Below are 21411 nucleotides of genomic sequence, written 5' to 3' on the forward strand. Positions count from 1 at the left end.
TGACTTTGAGAGAGGTATTGTTGTTGTGGGCTGTCACATTTGTGGCATGTCCATACGTGCCATTGCTGCTCAACTGGAGCATCCAAAATCAATGGTTGGTGATGTACTCAACAAATGGAGATGCTCTGGAATCACTAGTGCAGGAAAACACCCAGGGCAGCCACCAAAAATGACTGACAGGGACAGGAAGGTGTTAAAACAGGTGGCATGCAAAAACTGGCTACAATTGGCACAGATCATCTCTGATGAGTTCCAGAGCACCAGTAACACCGTGATGAGCACTAATACTGTATAAAAAGAACTCCATTTACTGGGTTTCCATGGAAGAGCAGCAGCACATAAGCTGAACATCGCAACAATGATCAGTGCGACTCATCTGGCCTGGTACAAAGAGCATGTGAACTGGACAATTGACCAGTGGAAAACAGTATTCTGGAGCAATGAATCAAGGTTCACCTGTTTCCAGTTTGATAGCAGGGTGCAGTGACAGCCTGGTGAACACTTGTTACTACAGTGTGTTGTACCCAAATTGGTGGTGGAGAAATAATGGTGTGGGGTGCATTCAGCGGTTTGGAATGGGGACCACTAGTTGCCCATAGGCCCATGAAGGCAGCTCAGTACCTTGATATTCTGAATAATCAGGTGCTTCCTAATCAAGTCCATTCCATAAAAACTCCACTGTGGAGTTTTTATGGAATGGACGTGATACTATCAAGACAACAATGTCCCATGCCATAAAGTTTAACTCTTATGGAATGATATGAAGAGATGAGTGTTGAACGATTACCCTTGCCTGCACAGAATCCTGACCTCAACCCTATCGAACACCTGTGGGATGAACTGGAGCAGCATATCCTTGATCTGTCGCTGAACTCAGTACTGCTTTGATGGAGGAATACCCAATATTAGGGTTTGCATGCTGGTATCAATTGTAAATTGATGCTATGTCTGGACAATTATTGGTAGATAGTGTATATTAGAAACAAATCAAGAATAATTAAGCACAAATCATGAATTATAACAAGTTCACAGAAGTGGAAGTAATAACTATTTAATGTGTTTAATATCACATAATATTAAATTGTTTAGACAACATTACATCATTCATTTGCTTCAACTGCTTTGTTTCTCTTATTGAGGAAACATAAACATTTATTTCTAACTAATTTTTATTCTGAATCAGCTTAAAATTCTTAAAAATTGTTTCTTTTTGTAAGATGTTTAGGGGGAAAAAAATCTAAGATCTTGTAGAATATTGCCATGAAAGGAATAAAATTATATTTCTAAAATTCTGAATGCCATATTACTTGAGAGGTGATTGAAATTTGCATGTTTATTCAGTTCACATAAATAAAGTAACTTTATAATTATTATTTTTATAGGCTATTTTAGCCTATTTTTGTTTAGGAATACCCCTTTTTTATAATGTTATTGGTTTTTTACTCATATTTAGGGCATTACTAATGTTTTATACAGGAAGAAAAAAATATATATATATATATATATATATATGATGAAAAAACTGGACATACCTTTTGTGGGATGTTGCTGGCTGTCTTCTTTTTCAGTGGCATCCCGGCATATGGCGATATACATTCATTGTTGAAGGAAGGAAGTATGACTGAATGAAAGGAAGTGGGGGGGGGGGGGGGGGGTCGGGAAAGTGGGGTTTGAGAGATGTGAGAGATTGAGGCAAAAAGGTATGTGAACTTTTTTTGAACTTTTTGAAAAACCTGTTTTTTTTTTTTAAATATTTTTTAAATTATTAAGGACGGACAGGGGTTACTTTGTGAAAGGAGAAGGATATTAAGGGATAAGATCAGGGGTGGGAGAATGGGGTGTAAACTGTTTCGACAGTGTGTCGTCTTCGGAGCTCGTGGGGAACTTCCCCCACGATCCTCCCTTCAGTCGTACTTCCTTCCTTCAACAATGAATGTATATTGCCATACACCGGGATGCTACCGAAAAAGAAGACAGCCAGAAACATCCCACAAAGGTATGTCTGGTTTTTAATTCTTATATATATATATATATATTTTTTTTTTTTTTTTCTTCCTATATAAAACATCAGTAATACCCTAAAATTTGAGTAAAAAGCCAATGATATTATAAAAAAGGGGTGCACCTAAACAAAAAAATAGGCTAAAATAACCATAAAAATAATATTTACTTAGAGGAATAACATGGTAATTTTCCCAGAAATAATATCTATAATAACTTTATAATTTGTTTTATCATGATATGATTTTTGATATTCAAATTCCAATAGACATAGCCTATATTTCACAGATGTTATAATTTTATATAACTATCCATGAGATATATGTTGTGAAGCTAGATATAACTTTATGTAACTATATGCATCAGTTATTAAATGTATCAGAAAAGTGATTGCTGTGTGAGAAAAATATATTTTCAATTTGAAATCAATAGTGAGGTTTCATTTATTTTTCTTTCTTATAATTGGTTCTTGTATTTAATTATTTTTGCTTCATTTTTTGCTTATGTGAATCCTATTTTTGAAAGTCATAACTGGAAGTATCTCTCAAATTCTTTCGTATATTTTATTTTTGTATGGCTTATGTTTTTTGTTTTTTCCTTTGCTGAATATGAATAATTTCATCATAATTTCTTGTAGAACAGGTATAGCAATTTCAAAATTTTGAATTTTAAAAAGAGAAAAATTTTGCATCGAATTCTGGAAATTCTTTTTTAACTATTCAAATTTTATTTCATTCTTATCATGTTAAGAATTCTTTCAACCATAAGCTTAAAACAAAATTAACTGTAACTATGAAACAGAGCAACTTAAGTAATAGCTTAAATGACATTGAATTCCAATGTCTGTTTACTTATTAATAACTCATTTGTCATACAAAAGTTAATAACTGATTTTTTTTCAGTATTAACATTCTGTTTTTCTATTTGTGCATGTGCTCCTGTGTCATCTGTTCAGTTTAAGCTAGCTGTTATTACTAGAGAGAGCTAATAGAACTCAAATGTAGGTAAGTGAGACACGGCTGACAGGAGGATGATTTTAACAAGTCTGCTTTTAACCAGTTTGCTAGAACACAGTTTTGTTCTAGCAGACTGGTAATCAAAATCATAACACCTACAATGGCTTTTAGGACTGTATGGTGTTGAGAAGAAATAAACAGGATAGTATTTGGTGTGCTATTCCCACAGACCCAAGAATGTTGAGGAGGGAAGTTAATAGTGAAGTGGCTTGTCGATATGATTAGCTGGTAGATGATCATCATATCAGGGTTTTTTTTTTTAATTATGGTGATATTGAGTGAAAAGAGCACATGGAAATAGGGAATTTCTCAACTTGCTCAGGGACCATTAACTAATGCAGCATGTGATATAGGGAACAAAAATGGCACAAACATTCAACCTGGTGTCTCAGGATGCAGTAATAAATAGTATCCATGCTGCATGTGGTATGCTGAAGTGATCATGGCAAACGCACATGCATGTACTAGGGAGAAGATGAAATATATAAGATTATAAAGAAAATGATTATGATAGGTTAGGGAAACAGTTTGAAGACATTGGCATGAAAAAATAGGTGGGAAAGAGATTGGTGGATAATCAGAGCAGGTGTAAAGCAATAATGAAAATTAAACAGGACTTGACAGAATTCCTACTGGAGATTATTATACAAACTTGAGTGCAAAATATAGTTTGCACTCAAGAGAATGAAAGAGACTGGTGGTGTTCCACGAGGTTCTATACTTGGCACATTGTTATTTAACTTATATATTTAATGATATTGGGGATGAATTAGAGGGAGATATCCATTTGTTTACCTATGATGCTAAATTGATGTGAATGACAAGTGACATATCTGACAGAGAACCCTTCAAGGCTGACTTAAACAGGCTAATTTTATGGGCAAATGTTAATGAGTGTCAATTTAAATGTTTCTTCTTCTTATTATTATTATTAGTAGTAGTAGTAGTATTACACCCTCCATGAAGTCGACGAACTCATTGCAGGAGGTTCATTCAACTGACAACATAGTTATAATACCAAATCTTAAAATCCTTTACGCTACTTCCATTAACAACATATTCTGGTAATGTGTTCCATTCATTGACAGTTCTTCGTGCAAAAATTCTACTCTTCACAACACTCTTACATAACTTCCAGGGATGGCCTCTGGCTTCTTCTCCTACCTTCTATGCTCTTTTTATAATCTCCTCTGGATTAATCTGATAAAATCCTCTCACTAACTTAAACATCTCTATCATATCACTTCTTTTCCTCCTATCCACCAAATTCTGCAATCCACATTTCTTCAACCTCTCTCTCTCTCTCTCGATAGCCAGCATTCCATAGTCGTGATATTGTCTTAGTCACTCCTCTCTGGAGCCTCTCCAATGTTTCCACATCACATTGAAAACCCAGTGACCAAATCTGACCACAGTAGTCCAAGTGTAATCTCTCCCATGCCATAACCACCTCCTTATCCCTACATTTTAGAGTACTTTGTACATAGCAGCATTATGATGTGCAGTCTTTGCAGCACTTGCCATTTGCCCTCCAAACTTCAGTCTGCTGTCAACCATCACTCCCAAATTTTGAATTTCATCCACTTCCTGCAGTACAGCACCATCAATGTAGTACACAGCCTTATATTTCTACAATCCAAAATGCAACACACCTTGCACTTATTAATATTAAAACTGCAATTCTGACTCCTTTGTCCAACTCAAAAGTCTGTTTAAATTGTTCTAAAGGGATTTAATATCAGTGGTGCTACTTATAATTCTCCCCAAACAATCTTCAATTGTTTACATCACAGCAAACAACTGATTGCCGTAGTCAGTCCACATGATACACTTGTGTTTAAAACCTTAGGGCAAACACTATCTCTGAAGATTCCAGCCAAAAATTCAGATGAATTAGCTTGTGGCAGTTTGTATAGCTGACAATTTCGAGTCGAAAGCAGGTACACATTCAAATTTTCAAGTCACGTGCAAAGCAGTCATGTGGTAGTCCTGAACAGGATAAAAGGCTACACTAAGCAAATTAAGTTTCAAGGAAGCTCTTTTCATAAAGGAATAAAGTTGCAAACTTGGATACCTTGTAATGTCTCAAAGACATCATCTAGATCCTTGTTCTTCAACCTGTGGACCGGTGCCAGTCTGCGGAAATTTCCTGGCGGTCCGCCAAAAATTTCTTTCTCTCTCAGAAACAACATTCCAGCCATGTATATCAAATTTTCTAAACTCTAAGTAGCAGAAGATGTCGCACCAGCTAAAGTTTGTAATTTTATAACATTGGATTTAATAAATAAAATACTATCTACATTGGTTTATGTTTCTGTCTTAGACGTCAGCCAGTCCGAGAAATTTTTCACTTATTCTCTCCGGTCTGCAGGTGTAAAAAGGTTGAAGAACGCTGATCTAGATGATTTCACGTGGGGAAGAATTATTGGAAAGCTTGAAGAAGGCCGCAGAATTATTGATATTGCCAGAGAGTTTGGAATCTCACATAGCATTGTATCCAGGCTCTGGACAATGTTTCAAACCAATGGGATGTGTTTGAGACGTTGCTCCGAGGTTACATGAAGACAGGTTTTTGGTTACAGCAGCAAAATATAATGGACCAACACAGCAGGTCAGTTTGCAAGTTTGCTCCATTCAAGCACAGTTATGCACATATCTCGACAAACTGTCATAACACGTTTGTGACAAATAGACCTGTAGTCTGTGTCCCTTATCCATAGCTCATCATAGATGGTTTCAGTGGTGGTGGTGGTGTTTCCATAAAAATGACATGGCTAATGTACTCTTTAAAGATGAGAATCATTTTGGTTTTTCTTCCGATTTTAGATGACACGTGATCTGGTGTAAAAGTGGTACTGCTTGCCTTCGTGAGAATGTACTTGAAAGAGATAGATATGGAGGTGCTGGAATCATGGTGCGGGGAGGCATTATGTTTAATAGATGCACCGAGCTACAAGTGCTGTAAAAAGGGACTATGACTGATATTACAATGAAGTTCTTCACCATCACATTTGATTGTTCCATGGTGCTGTAGGCAAAGAATTTATTTTTATGCCACACCACATCGTACACAAGCAGTGGAGATACTTCTGGAGACTGAGGATAACAGAATCAAGTGCCTGCACGCTCCCCATATCTTATCCCCCATTGAACATGTTTGGGATGCAATAGGGAGATGCATTGCTTCTCCAAATTCTCCTCTAGAAAACAGACAAGGCTTTATCCTTGCTCTGAAGGAGGAGTGGGCCGTCTCAAGAACTCCTGAATCAATTGGTGTTTAGCATGGTATGACATTGTGAGAGCTGCATTGCAGTTTGGGCTGGACATATTCCCTGAATTGTCTCTCTGCATAGTGTTCTGTGAGCACTGTACATTAATTCCTTAACTATGTCCTTAGGAAATTTATAATTTTTGCCAAAAAGGTATTGCAGTTTAATTTGTATGAAATTTATAACACATTTTTGTATAATATAACTTATTAGTATGCTGGCAATAAATTTATGTCCACATTTGGCTATAGTCATGAAAATTTTTCATATGCACATCTAAAAATGTAGTTTCTCCTTAACTTTTAAACACCAGTGTATGTCATTTACAACCAAGTTAAACAGCATGGGGCATGCTGCTAGTTACCCTCCTTTTTTTTTGAGACACTGCTCCATCATACACAACTTGCTGGTTTGTTCAGTGCGAATCTCTGATCCATCTAACACTATACTGTCTATTCCCTTGCTCACATCCTCCTTATAATTGAACCATGTTTATAATTTCATTCATAATATGTATTATGTTTCCTCATTCACCACATTTTCAGGCTGCTTTTCATTCTCTCTCCATGCAAAGAACCTGCTTTCACTTCCCTGCTCACCATCCTTATACAGCTTCCATGGATGGCCTCTAGTTCTTTAAGTCATTGCATTAGATAATTGCACTGTTGAAGAGAACTTAAGAAGGCTTTGATAAGACCACATCTAGACTACTTTGCACAGTGCACCTGAGGAATAGACAAATGAGGGGAGATATGATAGAAGCATACACATTAGTAAAGGATACTTAATATATTTTATATAAGTGAGATATTGCAGGCAGAAGTCATGTCACCTCTAGAAACTGGTTATGAGTAGGAAGCATGTAAGATCCAGATTATTTTCTTAATGAGTATGTGGAATGAGTTACCATTAGATACTGTAATGTATCTTTGCAGAATGTGTTCAATGAGAGGTATGATAGGCATGTAAGTTTGACTGACTAAAATGGTTCTCTCTTGATTCATAATCTCTACATTCGTAATAAATAATTAATATATGTATTAAGGGAATATTTAAAGGAATTACAGTATTCTCAACTTGATTGTTTAAAGAGCCTTGCAATAGGAAGAGTTTTTGAAACATGGAAGAAGGAGCGAGAAAAAATAGTGCTGCTGAATTTTGAATTCAAATAATCTAATATTCAAAACAGTGGCATCAAATTATCATATGAATTTTTATTATTATTACATGACACCTCCAGGGAGTCCAAAGACTACTAACTCTCTGTCTCCACCACTCAATTCACCAACTACACCAATGCCATCTACTGCCCACCACTACCACTAGTACTTCCACGGGCACTTGCAAACATCCATGCCTACGACGGGATTCGAACCTGCAGCCTTTTGGCTGGAGAGCAAATACACTAACTACTTGGCCAACCAGGCCAGCCATTTTTGGTTTCATTAATCATGGTGGTGGTGAAAGTGTTTTAAAATTGGTTAATTGATAGGCCTTATAATAAATATTATAAAATTGAAAAATCACTGAAGTCAAATGATAAGATAGTTAAAATAAACCCATGCTACACTCCATATGGATTGATGAAAATAGCAAATCTACAGAGGGCAGTATGAGTTTCATTTTATAATATGGACACCTGCATTGAATAACGGTATGAATATACAATCATTTTTCTGAAATTTGCAGTCATTTGATTTATATTAAATAACAAATTGCAGGAATAGATGGTAAATTGTGGCTTATGGAGATAGTTCATTGATGCTTAATGAGTTGCATAGGAAGCAGCAGCATCTTAAAAGAACTGGCAGTTGATATGTTTGTGCATGTGCCATGGATTCTGTTTTAGGGTCACTGTTGTTTATGTGTTAATCATATAAACTGCATGATGAATCCAAGAACACTTGTGGATAAAAGGCTGAATGTAAACTAGTTATGTGACAGTAGCTGAACAGAAAGGAAGAAAACAGATCCATCTATGACAATGTTCTGAGGATTATTATCTCAGAACATTGTCATAGTGAGATATTGGAAGTTTATTTTCCACTTGGTTAGACTATAATAAATTTAGTTTAATCCTTTATCCAAGGATTTAGTTTAATCCTTTATTTAAGGAAACAAAGTTTGCGCCTGAAGTATCTTCAGGACTGACGCAAGTCGTAGTAACTCGTATAGGTAAATATGACCTCTCCATTGCTTCTGCCTTAGTATCACCACTTCTGGGTCTGGCTCCCACTGACGAGACCTCAACAAAGTTTATTTTCCACTTGGTTAGACTATAATAAATTTAGTTTTCAATCCTTTATTCAAGTGTAAGCAAACAAAGTTTATGCCTGAAGTATCTTCAGGACTGAGGCAACTCGTAGTAAAGGTGGACCAAGCTCTCATCACTCCTTGTCTTAGTATCTCCCATAATGCAACGCACATCTCCTTGCAGACATGTATAATGCTATGCATTAAGGGAAGGGCCACTACCCAGACCGGTTTTGACCTTTATTGAGGAAAATAAACGTCCAACGTCTTTCTCTAAATATAGAGTAATTTAATAATAAGGTGGTACACTTCTAGCAACTCATATAGCTAAATATGACCTCTCCATTGCTTCTGCCTTAGTATCACCACTTCTGGGTCTGGCTCCCACTGACGAGACCCAGAAGTGGTCGAAACTGAGATCTGTTATAATAATCTTCAGACGTGCTTATCCATTGTGGGTTTATTATTGGGTTTATTCAAGGACCGTTTGTATAAAAGCATTGATCAGGACACACCTGATCTGCTGATCTAACTGCCTGAATATCTTGATGAGGAAATGTTCGAGAAGAGCTGTAACTAAATAATTAAGATTGTATCAGGACTGGGATGTGCATAAGGATAGATTAAGCGTGATTTGAAGCTTGGCAAATATGAAGAGGTATTATTAAACTTTTATGTGATAAGTTAGTGAAAGTTTATCAGCTTGATGTAGCAGAACTGTCGTACAGGACAGGCGAGATGGGAGAATATGTCATCTCTGAACAGTATGAGCATGTATAAGGGAATGAGAAGTAGATACTTTGCACAGGTAGTGGTAGGTAAGGAATGTTATGATAAATATTGCATGTAGAATGGAAGGACCTCTTATGACGAGTCAGTAGACTTATTGCAGAAAGCCCATTGAAGTCCAGGAATAATAATTATATTATTTCCATAAATTTTGTAAAAATGTTGGTTTTTATGAAACTAGGCTTAAATATTGTCAGCAATCAGTTTATTTTAAGTAAATTGCTCTGTTCCATAGTTAATAATTTTTATTTAATATTTTAAATCTTCATTGCACATTATAATTTAAGTCCTTAGGACATTAATTTCAATTAGCAACTTGTATTGTTCAACTTATGTTAATTTTTATTTAATATAAAAGTAGTTTTTATGTTGCACAGGCTGTGCAACTCCTTATGTAATATTATTTGCATCTGTCTACATAACCTATTTTATTTTATTTTTATTTTCTTAGCTATTGCATTTTAACTTTTTTTTTTTTTTTGCATATTTCATACATAGCCTCCTATTTTAATTCACTTAAAAATTCCAGATTATACTAATTTAGCTTGATTCAGACATGTTATGAATACTTAAGCAATTATCGTTTTTATTACTATTATTACATATGCATCTCCATTGAGTCCAGTGACTCATTGTGGGAGTGACTCATTCATTATGTCAATAATGGTTAGTGAGTCCAGTGACTCACTAACCATTATTGACATAATGAATATTATATATCTCCTTAAAGTAATTTATCACGCACAAAGCACTCTGGCTATCTCTTGACCATGCAAAAATTCTAGTCCTAACACTTTGGTAACCACACTCTTACACAACTTCGAGGAGACCCTTCTCCATTGTCTCCCATCTAGTAATATATTGGAAAATTTCTTTATCATCTCCACAAAGCCCCCCTTTAGTAATTTATATGTTTCTATCATATTCCTCCTTTCTGCCCATTTTCTTAGCTTTATAACTCTCAAACCTCAGTCTCTCTTCATATGAATCATCTTGCAAACCAATTACCATTTTGATCATTCACCTCTGCATCCCTCCCACCCTGCAAAAAACCAGTCAACTAAATCTGTGCACAATAGTCCAGATGAAAATCATATCAAAGCTTTATACAAAAAGATAACAATTTCCTCATCCCTGCTTATCAGTGTTTCTTAACATCCAAGTAATCACCATTACCTCCAAATCTGTAGCTCTCATCAGTTTCTTATGATAGAGTTTCATCTATGCATTATTATGCCACATGTAGTTTTTTGCATCCTAAAGTGCACGACTTTGACATTTTGAGTTGGCAGCCATTATTTTATCTGTTCCCCAAACTACCAGTCTATTTAGATCATCCTGCAGGATCTCTGCATCATCTTTATTAAATTTTGCTCAGAGTTGAGCATCATTGGCAAACAACTGGATATTTCTCCTCAGATCCTTCTCAGTATCATCGATGTACAGACTCCTGTGGCACTCTACTAGTCACCACACTCAACTATACCATATACTATTCTCTGTCTGTCCATCACCCACCCTCATCCATGTCACAAGCTTTGTGTCCAACCTCATTTTGCTCCAATTTATATAATATGGCTAATGCAAAGTCCAGCTGTATCATGGGTAGCCATTTTCCTTATTCAACTCAACTCAATTGTCACTTTTTTGTAGAAAGTGAGTAAAGGACAGTGAGTGAAGTAAAGTGAATAAAGACAAGAGCTCCCCTTTACAAAGCCCATGCTGCAACCCATAGTATTAATTGGTCTGTAATTTTATTTTTTATATTAAAAAAAAACTGATATTCATGCAACCCATGGCTCTATTTACACTTAGCTTTCTTAATATCCAAAACCCCTTGAGTTCATCTATCTCTGTTCTTATCTCAATCCCTATCATATCAGTCATGCATTATCTTTACCTAGATGATACACGTATACAAAGTTATAAATTAAAGATGCCAAGAAATTATATTCTTGATTTAATTCTTTATCCAAGTATATGCAAACAAAGTTTGTGCCTGAAGTATTTTCAGGACAGTGCAACTTGTATATAGAGGCTAATGACTTCACATCAGTTGCTTTAGTATCCCATAATGCAAAGCGCATATCCTTACGGACATGTATAATGCTATGCATTATGGGAAGGGTCACTACCCAGACCAGTTTCAACCTTTATTGAGATCTCATCAGTGGAAGCCAAACCGAGAAGTGATTGTTGAAGTAATGCAGAAGTCATATATATCCATATACAAGTAGCCAAAAGCTGTCACACCTTATTATTAAATTACTTTGGATTAGAGATAGTTGTTGGAAAGTTTTTCACTTGGTTATACTATAAATTAAAGATGCCAAGAAATTATATTCTTGGTTTAATTATCCAAATATAAGCAAGCAAAGTTTGTGCCTGTAGTATTTTCATGATAGGGCAACTCATATATAGAGGCTAATGACTTCACATCACTTGCCTTACCTTGATTAGCTTGATGGACCTATGATTTCAGTCAGAATTTCTCCATGACTACAGGTCGTTAAAGAGTCCAGCTATTCCTGTCTTGAGCCTTTCTTCATCATTTTCTTCCAACTTTCTTGATCATTGGGTCTTTCTGCCTTAAGGCCAGTCTTCCAGGTTTCCTTTTGGTATCTCTCAGATAATAATTTGTTATTCTGACTGTCCATTTGTTGTCTCTCATCCTGGTGAGATATCCTGCCCATCTACTTTTGCTGCTGTAGATTGCTTTTATTACATCTTTGAGTCCAGACTTCTTCCTGATTTCTGTGTGTCTTACACAGTCTGTTTTATTTATATTGCACATTCTTCTTTCTATTGCACACTGAGTTGTTATTAAACTTTGTTCTTCTTTTAAAGTTGTGTTCCATGTTTCACTACCATAAATTAATGCTGGTAGGATGTGACTATTGTAAAGATGGGCTCTTATTTCTGTATCTATGTTTTGGTTGGTAATTGTTGATTTTATTTTGTTGAAGGCCATCCAAGCAGCTCTTTTTCTCCTTTTCATTATAACCAAGTTAAAATTTTCTACAACTTTCTCTAATCCCGAGTATTTTAATAATAAGGTGATACACCTTTTAATTACTTGTATGTATGGAAAATATATGACTTTATCCAACCTCTAACACCTGAAGCTGGTTAAAGAGTGAATATCAACCTGGATTGATGAGAATGGAAATTTTTCAAGAGACCAGCATGAACTTGTTATGGGAAGGTTTTGCTTTATTACCTTAATTACATTTTATAATAGGCTGGCTAATGTTTCAGAGTGGCCTAAAAGGAGCTATTAAACCGTGTATTGGAGTGCATTATGCTGAAAAAAGGAAGATGACAAGTGAGGTGTCACTGAGTTCTGGTCTAGAACCACCCTTGCTTAATTTATATATATTTAATATAGTTCAGGATTTGAAAGGAGATATTCGGTTGTTTGTCAGTGATGCTAAATTAGGAAGCGCAATGTTAGGAAGTTCTGACGTGATTTTGTTGCATGAGGATTTGAATAGGTTGGTACTTTGGGATGTCATGTGTAGCTAAGTGTAACGTCATGTACTTTGGCCAGAGAAGACGGAATGAGATTTATCATATTGGAGGAACTTCGCTTCAAAAGGTAGAGAAGATAAGGATCTGAGAATCTTGGTATATAGGGACCCGAAGTTCATGTGACATATTGGAAAAGTTATACTTGCAAAATTACTGCTATAATGCAAAGAACCTTGACAAGTATGGATAAGTAGTGATAGTTCCACTGTATAAGGCATTAATCAGGTACACTGGGATTTCTATGTACAGACCTGGTTACTAGTTATATAGGTGAGAAGAAAACAGAGAGAGAAGGTAACTAAGACTACCTCAATACCCTGGGATGTGGAATATGAGGATAGATTAAGGGAATGTGATTTTGCAGAGCTTGTAGATAGCAGGAAAAGAAGTGATATGATTGAGACATATGTGTGTTGGTAAGAAGTTCAGTTGTTTTGGATTTATGGCAGAAACTCAGACTATGAGAACAGTATATCTGTTAATTGTGTCTGTGTTCTGGCTGGTTTCTCAGCTTTGTAGGATGAAATACTCGAGTTTGATGGAGAAAAAAACCCTTCCACCTCCACTTGAGTCTGGCTAATTCACCTTCAGTTGAAAAGCCTGATAAAAGTCTTTTCAGTCTACACTGGATTCAAATCTGGGCTTTGCATTTGTGAGAGGAGCTAATCAGATAGATACAGAGTAAGTATTACACATGGTAATGTGTAGTGGGAGAACGAGAAGTCATTCCTGGAAACTGTACAAAAGCCACATGAGTAAGGAAGTGAAAAGGAAATTTTTTGTATGGTCAATGGTTGAATACATTAGTAGAATAGGTGAATGCTTTAATATGCTGTATGTTTTCAAGCCCAGGAATGATAGTTATTGTGGTCTGTGAGCATTTGATCTCCTGCAATGAGTTTTTGGACTCCTAAGAGGCTGGAATACTAAAACACTAACACTTAATATCTATCCTTCACAAGCAGTAGTATACTCAATACATTATCATATCTATCCACCCAATCCTGAATTCTACCCTTAACCAACTTTCCAACACATTAAAAACCACTCCTGAAATAGTGAGCAGTTTATAATTTGTTACTGCTGGAAACTGTCTCATCACTCTCAGATCTCTAGCCTTTATGTTATGGGAACTATCTTGCCCTCTTTCCACTCTCTTGGGACCTTATCCATGCTGAAACTTCAAATAAATAACTTGGTCAGATGTAATGCCAGTTTCAAACCTTTCAAAACTTGCCAAGAAACACCAAGGTTGAAGTAATGCAGAAATTATTTATTTCCCATTTACAAGTAATGAAAAGATGTATATCTTTATAATTAAAATGCTCTGGATTAGAGATAGTTATGGAAAAGATTTTACTTAGTTATAATTTAAATTAAACTTGCCAAGAAATTATATTCTTGTTTAGTCCTTTATCCAAGTGTAAGCAAAGAATGTTTGCACTTGAGGTATCTTCATAATTAGGCTATTCATGTCTTCTCTTATTATTATCCTAAGACCCCATGGAGAGTCACAGACTCATCTAGGAGGTCCCATTTGTCATATACACAGCTCATCATACCATGCCTTAAACACATTCGAACTTTCTGCAGGCACCACACTCTCAGTCAGTGCATTCCAATCATTCACAACTCTCCATGCAAAAAATCTGCTTCACATTCCCTTGCTCACACCCTCCTTATGCAGCTTCCAGGGATAACCTCTTGTTCTCCCCCAGTCTCCCACCATTTTACGAAAAACCTCTTCAACATTAATCCTATAACAACCCCTTAATAACTTCTACATCTCTATTATATCCCTGCTGTTATTTCTATCCACTAGACTACAAATTGCATCATCTCAACCTTTCTTCATATTCAACATTCCAGAGATCAGAAACTATTTTAGTCATTTGCTTCTGGACATCCTCCAATATCTCTTCATTATTTTGAAAATCAGGTGACCAAATCTGTGCACAGTAGTCCAAATGTGGACTAATCAGAGTCTTATACAATGGAATCAGAATCTCCTTACTTCTTCAAGTCAGCATCATTGCTAGAATTCGTTGTGTTATCATCACAATTTTGGCAATATGTCCTCTAAATTTTAGATCCAAACTACCACTATCTTTGCTCATCTTCTTAACATAATAACTTCCACTGTAATATTCTGTCAAATGATTTAGCAAAATTGATAAATGTTTCTGTGTGCATCTCATTTGTGAACAGTATTGTCATCACGTTATAAGATGATTAAATTATTAGACAAAGTGTTTTAACTGCCACTCCATAAATGTGATATGATATTTAATCTGACATTCTTATTTTGATACATTGTTGCTATATTGCCTAGCCTCTAATTCAAGGATCCTTTCATTAAGTAAAATCTTTAAAGGTACCTGTGACATGACCATAAACAACAATTACATGATAACCACAGTAATTAACTTTAATTAAATGAAAATACAGAAATTTCGTACTGAAAATAACAGTAATCAAAGAAACAGGAATGCAAGATGCATACAACAGTTGGTGGTTTAACAATTTAAAACTGTTGCTGCATGCCAGATATTAATAAATAATATTATTAAAAACTATTTTTGATGATTACATAAAATAAGAATCTCCTAGACTTTGGGGGGGGGGGGAGAGAGAGAGAGAGAGAGAGAGAATTCTTCCGATTCAGATTTGGGTGATGTAAGAGGGCTTTGCAACTTTCTTTGAAAAGGCATTGATATTTAAAATTTCTTATGTGGAGAAGATGAGCTTCATCCCACAGGATACTGTGCTTAATGTCAATACTATGTTGTGCCAGACCAGACTTTTGAGGTTTCATGTGTTCAGTATAATGTATAATATTGATATTCATTAATTCTTTTATCCTTCTTATGCACACATCTTCCAGTAATTTATCAACCAGTGTTTTTATCGAAAGACTACATTTACTGGCAGATAATACACTCATCAAAAATTTGCTCATCACACCTCTCAAAAAATTGGTGTTATCAGATCTTTAATTAATAGAGCACATACTGTGTGCTCCTCTCCCTCAAGCTTTCACTATCAAAACTTTAATGAAATTTAGTAGTTACAACCCTAATCGAATCCAGCAGATAATTGACTCCTATGTTCCAACACCTCAGGATTCTTCAACAGACTTCAGGGTTCCAATCCCTTATATTTCTGGTATCTCTGAACTGATTGGTAGAATGTTGAAGAAGTATCGCCTCATTCCCACATATTTCCTATCAACAGAATTTCTACAAAATTTCTCATCTGTTGCCATCTACAAAAGACAAACTGTCACCTCTATCATTAGCTGGCGTTTACCAGATACTTTATGAATGTAATCTGACATACTTTGGGCAAACAGTCCATTCTGTGGAAAAAATAATTAATGAACATCAATATTATATTGAATACATGAAACCTCAAAAGTCTGGTCCATAAATACTATGTTGTGCCCGACCAGACATTTGAGGTTTCATGTATTGTATTGTTTCATATCAGTGGGATGAAGCTCATCTTCTCCATAGAAGCAGTTTTAAATATGAATGCCTTTCATTTATTTATTTATATTAATTTCTTTATTTAATTTTTATTTTTATTTATTAATATTAATTTCTAGCATGCAGCAATAGTTTTTAATTGGTAAACCACCTACTGTTGTATGTACCTTGTATTCCTGTTTCTTTGATTAGCTTGTTTCTACACGTTTATGATGTACTGTTATTTTCAGTAGAAAATATCTGTGCTTTCATTTCATTAAAGTTAATTCCTGTGGTAATCGTGTAATTTGCTGTTAAATAATTAGGTCAGTAGTACACAGTGTACTTGCAATTCCAGGTGTGGATTACCTTGCATTAATTTACTGAATAGTTGATTCCTAAAAGCATATATACCCCTAAATGACACATCTTGCACATCCTGGCATATGCCCAAGTACATACAAACAGTGGGAGGTTTATGAGAAGAGCATGTTTCTTATTCTGTGTTTAATTTAAAGGTGTGGTTGGTGTATTTTTTAGCACAGTAATTTAGGTGTGTAATTTCTTATTATATGTAATTTTTCAGAATATACACCTCAAGCAAATGTCTCATAAAAAAAGCAGAAATTACAGATTATCTGATTAATAATGTATATACAGTTATAGCTACTGTAGTTAGAATAAGTTTTTATATTTATAAAACAGAAGAAATATGAAGTTTGGATTATCTGTGTTTTTCAGTTAACTATTATCCAGGTATTCTCTTTCATTATCCTGGATAATTGAGAATATACTTTACTATTAATTATTTGCATTTTTTCTTAAAACATAATCCTAATATCTTATCAGCTCTGTTGCTTTAATAACACCAAAGTTTATTTAATGTAAATCACCTTAAGTCCTGGCACAAAAATGGTCCACTCTGACATTTGGTATGACCAATATGATGAATGAATAAAAAATTAATTAAAATGAATTTAATTTTAATTAATTTTTATTTAAGAAGGGATAGCTCATAAATTTTTTCAATCATCATTTGAATATGAAGATGATTGCTACAGCTTCTTTAACAATAACTAATATACAGTGCATTTAGCAGAATTAGTACCAAATAACAAAATGATAAGTTTTCATAAATAGCCAGCATCACAAGGTCACTAACAGGTACGGAAGCTCCCTGATAAGCTACAAAATATTCCCCTACCACCACCAGCAACCCAATAAATATCCTTGATCTTCTTCTTCTCTCTCTCTCTCACTCGTAGCCATATCATTTACATGCATTTGGTACAAGTTAATCTAGAAGGCAGTGTGACCTACTTTTCCAATCCATCTGGTTGAGAAGTTCATTCCGAAGATTTTCACTGAGTTGGCTTAATGTATCAAGACTTTGTCATAATGGAAGATGTACCTGAAGGATTGCATAATTTTTTAGCATGTTGAATTCAAGTAGATTGTCCTTGTAATTGTGGCTGTCATGAAAAAGAATGATACCCATCATGGAATTCAAAGTCAGGGCACACCATACTTGCAATCTTAACCTATTGGATCTGGTTTTCTTTTATAACATGTAGATTTTCACATCCAACATCAACAATTGTGTTGGTGTATCTCATTAGAAATGTGAAAAGTAACTTTTTCTAGAGAAGGGTGTCATCATATATCCACAATAACCTTTCCAAGTATTAATATGTTCTGGTGGTATATTGATTGTATATATATTTGATTATATACATCTGATTGTAACTTCTGCACCACAAAATCTTATAAGCTCTAAGTCATTTCAGCAGGCAGTTGACAACTATCAAATGTATATTTTGAAACTGCCTCTGGATTGTTGAGTGAGAAGGGATTAAGGAAATGCGCTCTGTGGAGAGCTCGGAAGATAGGAATAGAGATAATGATGATACTGTATAAGTTGGTGAAAGAATCTCCTTTCAGACAGATAGAGGAAATATTGCATTGGGTATGTTGTTGTTGTTTGAAATTATGGAAAAAGAAACTAAGGCTATGAAGCTAGTATGTCATATCTGTTAACTGCATGTGTTCTTCTGGCTGGTTTGTTGAATGGGATAATAATAGGTGATGGGTGAATGAAGGGTTATCCCTGGAAACTAAAGGTCATGTAAGTAAAGAAAAAAAAAGTAAAATTTCTTCATGGTAAGTGGATGTTTCATTATTATTATCATTATTATTACCATCTGACCTCCATGAAGTCAGAGACTCATCATGGGATGTACACACTATTGCATCCAATAAACTGATTCAATGTGTCTACATTCACAACACACCCAGGCAATGCATTCCACTCTCCATGCAAAGAACCTTCCCCTCACTCCTCTCTGCTCACTTATACAGTTTCTAGCAATGGCCTCTTGTTCTACCCCCTCCCTCCCATTCTATTAAAGATATTCATGGTGAGTGGAAGAACAGATCTATATAGGTATAACCAGGTCATATAACACATTAGGCAACATATAGCAAATCACTGCCCTTTTTCCACCTTTCATTTGTAGATGCATGTAATGGCTTAATAATGTTCATAAGCAGTCATAATTGTGTGTAACTGAAGTAAATATAGTATTTATTTATGTCTGATACACAAATGAAAAATTTAGAATAATTTTTACAAACAAAAAAGTTATTTTAAATAGCTTGGCTTAAGGGAACATGCCAACCAGTTTTGTCATCCATCTACATCACGAAAAGTTTTTCCATTTTAGCAATAAGATTGTCACATTGTGAAACATTGTAAGGTGGGGTATTACTATATTGTGGCCTCGAGAGAGTCTTGATGAGTCTTCGGACTCCATGGAGACTTGAAAATAATACTAATTTTGCTTTTCAACATGAAACTTCAGACCATTGTCTAATTATCACATCCTTTCTTCCTCAACTCAGCATGTGAGTAACACAGATCCTGTCTATTTCTGTTCAGAGTTTCCTGTGCAGAGGAATTTCACAGTAACTGAAAACTTGAAATCAGTAAGTCAGTTATGACACTGCACTTTCCACCACTGGAAATGTAGCTGGTAGAATCCCTTATTCTTTGAACCACTAAGCCTGTAATTCTATCAGTGTTAGTTTATGAAATATATAATTTCGGAATTGGTAGCAATTCTGTGAGGCATATATAACAAATCAGTTGAATTTAAATTATTCCTTATTATGCTATATATACTAATATTTTGTCATGTTATTTGCCAAATAAAAATTCTCTCTCTCTCTTGCTTGCTCTCTCATTAACTATCATTCATGTACAGTCTTTATACATACTATACATGTAATGGCATTAGCATTCTGTATAGATGACTTATTTAATGATTATATGAAATGAATTTGTATTATTTACTGTAATTTATCACAATACTATAGATAATCTATTACTATTTATATAATAATTTCTTGTAAACCTGTTTCATTACTTTATGTTATTTGGTTAAATTAAAATGAATAAATTTATTGTTGTAATTTTTGTATATACTTATGTTGTATTATAAACGAATTTTGGCATTGATTCAAATATATCTGTTTTTACTTAGCAGCTAATGCTTAATGCTAGATATTAAAGATATACTAAACTGCCTTATTTTAAAGACAACTTAATTTTCTTTTATGTAACAAAAATAGATTTAAGTAGCATCTCATGATAATTTGCATATATTATTCAGATTAAAATAACATAGACCTGGAAAGATAAAATTGTATAGAATCGCACGTGTCATTAAGTTATGATAGTATAGATTTTTTTTCCCTTTCTTCTTTGTGCAAACAATTTAAGGCTAAGCGGCAAATGCTCAAACCTAAATTGTTTCTAAATTTTTATAATTTTTTCCACAGGATGGTTGCATTTGCTTTATCTTTCTATATCTACATTTTTTTTTTTTTTTGAAAATTCATTAAATAAGTTTTCATTGGATAAAAATTTTTTTGCAAGCTCTGTTTTTTGTGTGGCGACAGAGTTCAAGATAGCATGGATATTTTTATACCTTTTATATTTATTGGGACATATTTTTCTTTTTTTATATCATAGCAAAAAATTGATAATGAAAGAGGAATTTCAAATTTTCTTATGCATTCTGACCTATTATTATCTCAGTTATATTCCATAATATGAAGAATATAGCGACAGGTTGTCTTGCTTTTGCAAATTACCCTTTTTTATATGGGTGACAACCTAGTTGCATTGTCTTTGTAGTCTGTGATCCATGCTTATCCATCAGGTGTTCGGATGTCTGGTGATTTTGCAAACTACAATATGAAGCACTTCTCATCAGTAGCAGAAGAGAATGGATTGAATGCTAACAATGACTGTCACTCTCTGAACCTTATCTCCACCTCTTCAGAAACCGGATACAAAAATGGCAGCAAGGTGCACTTCCAGATTGCATCCAGTAAATCAGCTGTCGATTTGAAGAGTGCCTTGAAACGTTCCAAAAGTTTTGGCGGAGCTGATGTTATGGAAGTAGCTGTATCAGGATTTGATCGAAATAGCTTTCCACCAGAGTACCAAGGCATCCTGAGAAGAGCTTTGCATGGTAAGTGTCGTATTTTTATAAAGGTTAAATTAATTTAATTGAAATGTCTGAATAAAAATTAACTCTTTCTGAAGTTGTCTTACTTTCAGCATGTAAACAAATCAAATGAAAAAAAATCTTATTTTCCAGAGTGAGTAGGCAGAACACTCATTTAGCCCTGACTAACTTTTGGAAATATACTGATGTCCAAAAACTTAAGGACAAACACTATTTCTGAAGATTACATCCACAAAATCAAATAAATCAGCTTGTGGCAATTTATATAACTGATAATTTTGAATCAAAAGCAGGCACATTCAAATTTTTGAATCATACACAAAGGGGGTCACATGGTAGCACACAACCATATAAAAGATTGCTCTAAGTGAATTTGTTTGAAAGAGCTCTTTTTGTGAAGGAATAAAGTTGCAAACTTGGAGTCTTGTAATGTTTCAAAGACATCATCTAGATAATTTCACGTGGGGGAAGAATTATTGGAAAGTTTGAAGAAAGCCATCGAATTACTGATATTGCCAGAGAGTTTGAAATTCTCACATAGTGTTGTATC

General features: G+C 34.7%; 1 protein-coding gene across 10 annotated transcripts in view; it reads left to right on the forward strand.

Moving 5' to 3' along the window:
- The window catches only part of LOC150097328 (MIF4G domain-containing protein), a 177923-nt gene that overhangs the window by 112409 nt on the left and 44103 nt on the right, over window positions 1-21411 (forward strand). For 7 of the 10 annotated variants that reach the window (XM_090406815.1, XM_090406822.1, XM_090406820.1 and 4 more), the window contains one exon: window positions 20550-20864. In XM_090406815.1, coding sequence (XP_090262941.1) covers window positions 20550-20864 — 315 coding nt within the window. Of the gene's footprint in view, window positions 1-20524; window positions 20865-21411 lie in introns of all 10 variants that reach the window. The other 3 variants (XM_090406821.1, XM_090406823.1, XM_090406824.1) reach the window with 2 other exon arrangements.

The sequence above is a fragment of the Typopeltis vanoorti genome, chromosome 17 (assembly GCF_054136105.1).
Source record: "Typopeltis vanoorti isolate ZY-2024b chromosome 17, IOZ_Tvanoo_1.0, whole genome shotgun sequence".
NCBI classification, from domain to species: domain Eukaryota; kingdom Metazoa; phylum Arthropoda; class Arachnida; order Uropygi; family Thelyphonidae; genus Typopeltis; species Typopeltis vanoorti.